The following is a 10,613-nucleotide window of genomic DNA, read 5'->3' as shown; positions in this document are numbered from 1 at the left end:
TTACCTCTTGAAGACCGAGAGGAGATGTGATCCAAACTTAGAGATTGGGAGAAATCGAGCTCCGGGGGTCTCCAAACTTCAAAACTTTGATCTTAGCTTAAAAATCTTCAAAACAAAGTAAAACTCATAAAAAACTTGAAGAGATTGAAGGAAAACATAAAATCAACCATGAGAGGGCGAAATCTCACCTATGCCCGAAAATAGAGAGAGAAAACTCGCCCATTTTCGGACAAGGGGCCCTTTATAGGTGGCTGGCCAGACCACCTTCGGAGGCCAAAAGAGCTTTCGCAAGTTCCCCATGTTCGGCGGCCGAACTTGAGGTTCGGCGGCCAAACCTGGGTTTTTCCTCCATGGCTTTTTCTTTCAAAACTCAATTTTCTTTCTTCATTAAAACTATAAAAACATGTAAAAACATTTTATAAAAATATATTTTTCCCTTCTAGAGGGCTCCGATATCCGAGAATTTCGGATTCCAACGGAGATTCTGCTGGAAGGTAGGAATTCCGATACCGGGGTCTTGCCGGGTATTACAAAAGGAGAGCTTTTTAGAAAGTATACAAGTAATAAACTTGGATTTAAATAACATAGCAAATTGTGTAAATTTTTGAATTAACTTGGTCTTAGATATTGGTACCATTTTTGAGCTAAACTTATGAGTGTTGACGAAAACACTCAGCACAACATGAAATTGTTGACATCCTAGAGCTGCATGGTTGTCCTAAAGATCGCTAGGTGACTTCTGAGATCTGTTGTTCCGTCGTATTTCTCTAAACTCGAAAGTTTGAACTTAGCCAAAAATTTCTCTGCCAAGATCTCTTCTGAAAGGGGCGAGACATCGTCCAGCCCATAGTCCTCCTCCTGCTCTTTCTAATACCTTTGTACAGCCCGTATTAGCTTCCAGTCGACATCTTTTGGAGCCTTATCCGATGACTCATCTTCCTCCAGCTTTGCCTTCTCCTTAGACTATGTTTAGATTGCCTCCGTTCGAGTCCTTGGAGTGTCGATGGATGCTTCTTCCCTTATCCTGGATCCCATGAAGGAGGCCTTCTCGTGAGCTTTATACTACTCGAGAGTGGCCTGTAGCATTTTTATGTATTGAAGCATCTATTTATTATTTAGATTGCTCAGATTAGCCTCATTGACCATCAATGAGGTGCTATGTCCACTATCAGGAGTGGAAGAAATGATTACATCCTTGTTGGCAGTAGTCTTAGCAGCAATTTGAGAATTATTGACCATTTTAAAGTGTAGAAAAGAAAAAAAAATTACTTTTAAAAGAAAGAGAATAAGAGACCAGTTTAATCCAAATGAGGATAATTCAATAGATTCTCCGGCAATGGAACCAAATGATATAGTTGAAATAAAACTGTAATGTGATTAGCCAACCTGCAAGAAGAGAATGTGAGGTGGTTGACGCTTACGGCAACCATTCTGACGCTTAAGTCAGTAAACTAAAGAGAAGGACGAGTGTAATATAATATTTTGAACTTAACCGTAGTTGTGTAAGAATTGCGTATTCCGGTCTCTGTGATCATTAGTTTTTATACTGTAAGAAGATGAAGTTAATTATGATAATCTCCTGAAAATCCAATTGGTACTAACTAATTGATGGGAGATTTGTGATTATAGGCGTAATGGGGATCTGCTGTATTATAGTCGCGAATGGTAACTTCTCATGGAGACTTGTCCTGTAGTTGAGAGAGCGAGACTTGACGAAAAACTGAAACCTGAAACGTTCAGGTCTTCTTTTCTCTCGATAGAACTGAATATCATCTAATCAGATTCTTGCTATGTAGTCTTGTTTTCGAGTGTCAGCACATGATATTTTGAGCGATTATTATGTAATATCAATATATTTTTTTAAAAAAATTATTATAATAAAATTATAAAATAAAGGTAAAATAAATAGTACATCAACAATTAACTTTATCTTAATACAATAAAAAAATATTTTATTTATAATTATTTTTTAATATAATAAAATAAAATATTGTTGTTTGTAAAGCTCTACTTTTATTAAAAAAATATAATAATTGTTTATTTTGATGTTTCATTTTAAAAATATTAAAATTTTAATTATTACAAATAGAAATTAATATGTTAAATTCAAAATAATAAAATAATAATATTGAAAAATAAATTTATTTTATTGAATAGAATACGTTTTAAAGGTTATTAGCTATGGATATAATATATGTCACTTAAGGTTTTAGTGATGTATTATAAAATACTCATAAAATTATCCAATTAAATTAAAATTCTTTAAAAATAAAATTAAAAAGAATTCATAATTATTATATTTAGGTAGGGATATTTCTGGCAAATCTATTATATATATGATATTATTAAAAAAATACTATTAAATTTATATATAAAAAATAAATATTCACACGAGAAATTTTATTTAAATTGAATTAATTAAAAAATTTATAAATTAAATTAAATTTAGTAATACTAATAATTTAAAACGTCTAATAATTTTGAAAATAAAATTTAAATTATAATTGAAACATTATAATTTTAGATAATTTATCAATTTTAGATCCAATGAGTGTTTCACACTTACATATATGCAAAAATTTCTTCTCAAAGTATTAATTTGTTAAAAATTAGAACATTATATTTATCTAAATGACCAGGCCATATTTTGAATTAAATTAGATAGATACATAGGCCCAGAAGAAAAATTTCTCTCCCCACATGGAGAGCAACTAGAAAATAGCAAATCCAAGAAAATGATTCCTACTGAAAATTCCCAGCAGAACAATTCACATTTCTGAACGCTAATCAAACTATTAGTATGAAGAGTTGCTCCTGCCCTCCTTAATTGTATCCTGCCATCAATATGCTTGCCTTGTGCTCGCATCCCTACACTAGGACACATCAAAACACATCAAAAAACATACTTAAAACACTTTCTTTACACTTATTTCATAAACACAAAAACTCAATCTTGTAAATATGTAAAATACAAAATTTCTAATCCAAGCATAAAAGGAAGAGAAACGGATAATCAATAGAAGTGAGTAAACAAAATTTCACTGTCACATCATACTTAATGAAAGTTGTATACAGGGCTTGACGAGAGGTTGTTCATATCTTTCAAAATGGATAATCAATAAAAGTGAGTAAACAAAATTTCACTGTCACATCATACTTAATGAAAGTTGTATACAGGGCTGGACGAGAGGTATTTCATATCTTTCAAAATCCACTCTATAATGCCATTTCCAACCCTACGCACTATTTTTTACACTATTTTAATGCAAAACATTAAAATAGCGCAATATTATCTCCAATATTCTGCATTATTTTTAATACCAAAACGAATATTTTATTTATATTTTTTTCTTTTCTTAATATTATATTATTTATTTTACTTTAATTTTATTTATACATTTCCCTCAAAAAATTCATATAATTTTATATATTCACCCCAAATATTTATATATTTTACATTTTCATCCAATATTCAAATATTCAATTATATTATAAATAAATAAAAATATATTAATTATAAAAATGCATTAATTAAATATTAATTATAAAAAAAGATTACTTAAACATTAATTATAAACATATATTAATTAAACATTAATTAGCAAATTAAAAATAAAATAGACTCATACATATTAAATTATCAATGAAAAAAGTACAAACTAATTTAGATGATCATTTGAATTCATATGTTGCTCCCATAAATGCTCTATTAATACATTACGAAGTGCAAAATGAGCATCTTTATTTTTAATTTTTTTGTGTCGAGTAAAAAATTGTTCAAATCGAGTAGTTTCATCGACAACCATTTCAACAGCTGGAGTTGAAAATTCTCTATCGTCTTCAATAGGTGCACTGAGGTCACGTTCATCCTCGATTATCATATTATGCATGATAATACATGTAGTTAAAATATCATGCAATATTTCTTTTTTCCAAAAACGTGATGGCCCTACAACTATTGCAAAACGTGACTGCAACACTTCGAAAGCACGTTCAACATCTTTTCGACATGATTCTTATTTCATTGCAAAATACTTCTTCTTCCTTGTTTGTGGTTCACGAATAGTTTGCACAATAGTTGACCATTTCGGATATATGTCATCAGCTAAATAATAACCCGTATTATATACTTTTCCTTGAATAACATAATGAGCGGAAGGAGCAATACCTTTAGCAAGATCGGAAAATAAATACGATGACTCCAAAATATTAATATCGTTATTAGAGCCAGACATTCCAAAATATGCATGCCATATCCAAAGGTCATAATCAGCTACAACTTCTAAAATAATTGTTGGCGATCCACTACGACTTGTATATTGGCCAGCCCATGCAGTAGGATAATTTTTCCATTTCCAATGCATGCAATCGAGACTACCTAACATTCCAGGAAAGTCACGTTGCTCACCAATATAAAGAAGCCTTGCAACATCCTTGGCAGTTGGTGATCTCAGATACTGCTCACCAAATACCTCAACGGTGGCTCGACAAAATCTCTTTAGACTTTCAATTGCAGTGGACTCCCCAATTTTCACATATTCGTCGGTAGCATCCGCCGACAAACCATACGCTAACATTCGAAACACAGCTGTGATTTTTTGAAGAGTAGATAATCCAATTTTACCTATTGCATCTCTTTGTTGTTCGAAGTACATATCATACGCTTTTATTGCATCGATAATATGAAGAAATAAATTTCGAGACATTATATATCGTCGACGAAACATTACATCATTGAATCATGGATTATCTGAAAAATAATCCAGAAATAAATTACGATCAGCCGCTTCACGATCTCGATTGATTACTAGATGACCTAGAACAGAGTCACCTCTAGAAACTCAATGTTGATCTTGTATTTGCTGCAAAACCATCTTATTTCTAAGAAATTGTTGATTAACTGCTTGTGTTTCCACTGCAAATTCATTATCATCTGAAATATAATCTTCAATATCTGAAGAAGATGATGATGAATTTTCAGCATCATTATTTGACATATCTCCAACATAGAAATTCATTTTAAGTAACGATCTGTAGAATTTTTTTTACTCGAATTTAAGAGGAACTGAAAAATATGAGTTATGTTTATATCTTTGAAGAATACATTATTTAATAGGAAAAATGTGGGGGTAGGGATGCATACCATCTGAAGGTGGAGATCGAAGTGAAACCATCCAACGGTCAATTTTAAGATGAGATCTATCAGAATACTGTTGGTGTAATTATTATTTAAGATTCCATCTGATTTCATTGAAAAATGTGGGGATAGGATGCATACCAAGGTGGAGATCGAAATGAAATCCATCCAATGGTCGATTTTAAGATGAGATCTATTAGAATACTATTGGTGTAATTATTATTTAAGATTCCATCTGACTTCATAGAAAAATGTGGGGATATGATGCATACCTTCCGAAGGTGGATATTGAAATGAAATCCATCCAATGGTCGATTTTAAGATGAGATCTATCAGAATACTGTTGGTGTAATTATTATTTAAGATTCTATCGACTTATATATATTGGAATGCCAACCTTTACAACTTACCATAAGTTAGCCATACCCTTCAATATTTAATCACTTTGTAAACGATGACTTCAAGATCTATAGGATACTCTACCAATGAAGATGTGCTATTATGCAGAGTTTATCTAGATATTTCACAAGATCCCATTATAGGTAAACAACAATCTAGTCAACGTTTTTGGAGTCGGGTGGCAGAAGCATATGAAATTGCAACCCATGATCTTTGCAATGTCGATTGCAAGTTATTGAGAAGGCTATAAGAAAATTGAATGGTTGTTATCGATAAGTTGAAAATTTACATCCTAGTGGAGCTTCAAAGCAAGATCTGGTGAGTATTTTTTAGTAATTATTTTGTACATAAATCTTAGAATTTTCCTTAACATTTTCTTAATTATGCAACTCAAGCAAGCAAAAACTTTACTAATGCAAGATCCAAGCTACAAAAAAAAGGATTCAAATTTGACCATGTTTGGGGCATGATGAAAGATGCTGAAAAGTTCAAAAATAGTAGCTCTAAAAAAAAAATAGTTCAAAATCAAAGCTCCTCTTATGTGCCCTCAAAGTCGAACAATCACCTATGGTACCATCTCCAAACTTATCATCATTTTCAATTCATTTAAATGAGAATATTGCAGGAGATTATACATCATCGGATCGACTTCTTGGTGTCAAAAAAGCAAAATTGAAGAAAATACTTGATGAATCTTTTTCATCCGCTCTGAAATGCTTACATGCTGATAAAGGGAGAAGGGAAGGCTAATGAAAAGTAGAGTTTTGGATTTAAAAAAATCTAAAGAAGAAAATAAAATTTTACTGCTCGATTTAAATTTTATTTCCAATCCAATTGCTTGTGAAACGTTTTGTTAAGAAAAATTCGAATATCAGATAAATGATCTCAATGTCAACAACCTCCACCTCATCCGCATCTAATGTATATGATCAATATCTCAATGATATTGCTGAATCCAGATCCGACCTTCTGGAATATTAAATATTTAATATGCTGTTAATAATTGTATTTTGAATTAATATATATTGTTTAATTATTTTATGTGTCATTTCATTTTTTTATATAATATATTATAAATAAATTAATTTATCATAAATACTATTTATAATTAAGAATATATTAATTTAAATTAAATTTTAATAATTATAAAAATATTGACTTAAAAAAATAATTATAAAAATATAAAATAAATTAAAAATATAATAAATTATAAGAGTGAAAAAAATATGAACTTAATTGAAAATATATACAAATTTTAAATTATATTATAAATTAAAAAAAAATGAAAATGAAAATCGCGTACCAAAATCCGTTGGAAGGCCAGCTAAATTGGGATTTGAATTTTGGTGCTCCCTTAGAAGGTCATCTCCCAGCGTTCGAGATGGAATTAATAGCTTGTGTGCATAGCAAACAATCAAACTAAAGTGAGAGCACATTTGCTATTAATAAAAATACACAGCAATAGAGGGACCATCCAAGTAGTTATTCCAGCTTTTACAACCAAGTATAGGATAAGAGTGCTATATTATTATAGAACACATCACAAAAGTATTAAGTTCCAACGACTTGTGATTTAAGACCAAGCTAAAAAAAGCATGTGAATTTAAGACGAAGCAACAGCCACAGATTCTGCAGGCTTTGCTGGTGCAGGCTCTGTTTTGGGTTCGGCAGGTGCTTCGGCTTCCCAGAAGGAAGTCTTCTTCCCAGTCTTTGAAACAGTCTGAAGAACTGCCTCTGGCTGCACATTTCCTTTCACTGTAACCTTTTGCTCCTCCAAATTAATGTCATATGATTCCACGCCTAAATACGATTAAGAAACAACAGAATTATCTAGATTAATAAAACTAATGCCTTCTATGTGTAAATTGAGAAAGGAGAGCATAATAAATGTCATCTGGATTGGTGATAATTATTATTATTATACATTACGATCCCAGATTTTGTATCTTAACTCTGTTATAGATAGATTCCAAATAAAAGTTCATGAGAAAAAATTGACAACCCAGCAGAGCTCATCAAATGCTGGACTATCAAGTTTATTCAACAAAATTAGCAAAATGATTCAGGTTTAGTTAAGAAAGAGAAATGATGATAGAAAAATATGAACTTAGGTAAAAGTACGAATATAATCAATGCACAAATACAAAATGATTGATGATATAATTAATCACATAGAAAAAAGTAAATGACTAACCTTCCATTTTTCCCAAGACCCTCTTCACAGCCCCAACACAACCTTGACATGACATACCAACCTTGAGCACAACAGTCTGCAACGGAACCAAATTGACTGTTAGATTGACAACGTAAAGGAAAACAAAGAAGAAGGAAAAATTCAATAGCGCAGCAAATTTCTTGCTATTAAGTATTAACAACAGAAGAATGCAACTGATCTCAGAATATACAACAGAACATTGAGAAAGAGAGGGATATGCAATTGCATACACAATGAACTGACAAATCAATGCTTTTTTTTTTCTTTTAATACTGGCGGCCATGTATTATAAACCTAAATCTAAGTGTGTTACAGAGACAAAAACATCAAATAATCAGCAATAGATAAAATTTAAAGGAGAAACTTAGAAAGAAAAAAAAATAGAGGAAATCAAAGCAACCTAACAAAGATTTGATATAACTTTCTCAATCACAAAAAAATGTCTGTCTCTTGCAGACCATAAGGCAGACACATATCTATAGGCCATGGCACCATAGATATGTGTCTTATTCATGCTGGACTGGGTAAAGAATTTTCCTGAAAACTTCAGAAGCATAATTCAAATGAACAAGTACTTACAAATCCAAAATCAATTTTCAAGAGTTCCATCAATTTCCATATCTGTTCCAGATCAACTGACTAATTTTTATATTTTTCCCTTTAAGACGCAAGATCCAATTTACTATGTTTTTTAGGGAAAAATTACACCTCATTCAGCTTTTTCAATTCACGAAAATGAATCCATCAGAACTAATCCAATATAAGCTATCCCCTACAAAATCACAAATCATAAAAATAATTTAACCAAAAACCCGACAATCCTCGTCATAAAATTCAACTAAAACAGGAATTCCAACCCAATAATCTGAATTAAAATCCACCAAAAAAATAAAATCCACAATAACAACAACAATAGTAACAACATACATGATAAAATCAGAATTACCAGACACTGATGAAACGAAAACAAGAAACAAGAATCAAGATCGACATCTAGATATCAAATGGGTACCTGAGACATGGTTACGGGCTGTGTTACAGCAGAGTGAAATTGTAATTTTTGTTGTGAGCGTTTGTGTTGGAAATTGCAAGTTTGCTGACTGGGGATTTGTTTATATGGAGTTCTCTACGGCAAAACAGAACGGCAAAAGAGACTTTCCGTCGAGACGGGTCGGTTCGGTGGATGTGATTTGGGCCCACATTAAATAGGTCAACAACTGCCTTACGAGTTACGATTGCGACAATAAATAACAAATAAATATTTCATCTCTTGTAATTTTTGCCAATTTTTTTATATTATTATTTATTTTTTAAATATAATAATACATAAATTAACTATTATAATTTTAATTAATTAGTTATATAATAATGATTTTGACCATCGCTATATTAATTCATATATTATATATATTTTTTAATTAATTATATAATAAAAATTTAAATATAAATTTAATTTAATTATTATGAACTTATACAATAGCAAATCAGTGCACATGTTTTGCATGTGACTTATAATTAATTCCATGTTTAACATTTAACATTGTAATTTTTAAAGTAAAAATTTAATATTTTAAATTTTGGATAATAAAATTAAAATTTTTTAATTTGTAATTATTATAATTAAAAAAATTAAATTAAATTTATATAAATTAATGATAAATTATAATATAATCTCTAAAATTTTATATTATTAATAAAAGATATAATTTTAAAATTAAATATATTTTATATTTATTATATGTGATATTAAATATATTATATTAAATAAATATTTATTATAAATAAATTTCTATTACGTAAAATATTATAATATTAAAATATTTCACTAAAAGTTTGTATTCAAGTATATATTTTTTATATTCAAAAAATTTTATTTTTTATTAATAATATTCTAAATAAAATAAAATATTATATATTTTAAATTGAAAAGTTTAACTTTTTATATTTTAAATTTTTATATAGAAAGTGAATAATAAATAAAAAATAAAATTATTAAAATAAAAAAAATATATTTAAGAATTTATTTTATTATTCAAATAGAATTTTGAAAACCATATTATAATTTACCATTAATTTATGTAAATTTAATTTAATCCTTTTAGCTACAATAATGACAAATTAAAAAGACTTAATTTCATCATTTAAAATTTAAAGGGTTAAATATAGATGTGAATTATAACGGTAGTTCAACCTACTAACAACTTTGTTGGAAAGGCCGTCACATCGCGTAAGGAACAGTCAGGTCACTTTAGATGGTTGATAGCTTTAGGTAATTCATTCCGGAGTAGTACAGGCTCGTACCATCTATAGAAGTACGTCGGCAATTGTAGTACCTTACTCTACTTTCACTGGTGGAACATCGAATCGGCCGTTGTAGTAACTGTACACAATTTACTAACTCTTAAAATAAAATAAAATAAATAAAGTATTCATTTTAAAATTATTAATTAATTAAATATATAAATAAAGATATATATCGATTACTTTGATCAATTATACTATAGAAAGTATGTGATATTAATAAAAAATTATTAAATTGTTCATTTTTTATTTTTAATTTTTTTAAAAAATGATTTTTAGTAGCTATTAGTTTTAGTATTAAATTGTTATAATCAAAATTTTTAGTTGATAATGGAAGATTAAAAGTTTAATTTTATAAATATATAAATATTTTGATTGAATAATTTATAAATCAAAATTAAATAGTTACTTTTAACAAAATAAAAAAATTATTCTAAAAAAATATAAAAGAAGCTATTAATAATCACCTTTAATTAAATAAAAATTACAAAAGTATGAAAATAGAAAAAAAATAAAGTTTTGCTATGAAAGTCTTTTTATTAAAGTATAATTTATAACTCT

At 28.9% G+C, this 10,613-nt stretch overlaps 2 protein-coding genes across 3 annotated transcripts; both read right to left on the bottom strand.

Annotated features, from left to right (window-relative positions):
- Window positions 1-4,016: 4,016 nt before the first annotated feature.
- On the bottom strand, window positions 4,017-4,706 carry LOC110619028. Its single transcript, XM_021762287.1, has one exon. The coding sequence runs from the start codon at window positions 4,704-4,706 to the stop codon at window positions 4,017-4,019; it is 690 nt and encodes a 229-aa protein (XP_021617979.1).
- A 2,250-nt stretch (window positions 4,707-6,956) lies between these two features.
- Window positions 6,957-8,932, bottom strand: LOC110618495 (copper transport protein ATX1). 2 transcript variants are annotated; one of them, XM_021761634.2, is made up of 3 exons: window positions 8,764-8,932; window positions 7,731-7,806; window positions 6,957-7,336 (listed from the first exon to the last, which is right to left on the bottom strand). In XM_021761634.2, the coding sequence occupies exons 1-3, from the start codon at window positions 8,770-8,772 to the stop codon at window positions 7,140-7,142; spliced, it is 282 nt and encodes a 93-aa protein (XP_021617326.1). In that variant the 5' UTR covers window positions 8,773-8,932; the 3' UTR covers window positions 6,957-7,139. The 2 variants fall into 2 exon arrangements, with proteins under 2 accessions (XP_021617326.1, XP_043813982.1); XM_043958047.1 differs by lacking the exon at window positions 8,764-8,932 and adding an exon at window positions 8,331-8,355.
- Window positions 8,933-10,613: the final 1,681 nt, after the last annotated feature.

Source organism: Manihot esculenta, chromosome 7, assembly GCF_001659605.2.
Source record: "Manihot esculenta cultivar AM560-2 chromosome 7, M.esculenta_v8, whole genome shotgun sequence".
NCBI lineage: Eukaryota > Viridiplantae > Streptophyta > Magnoliopsida > Malpighiales > Euphorbiaceae > Manihot > Manihot esculenta.
The sequence above is the reverse complement of the archived record's forward strand: the minus strand, read 5'-3'. Positions and strand labels throughout refer to the sequence as shown.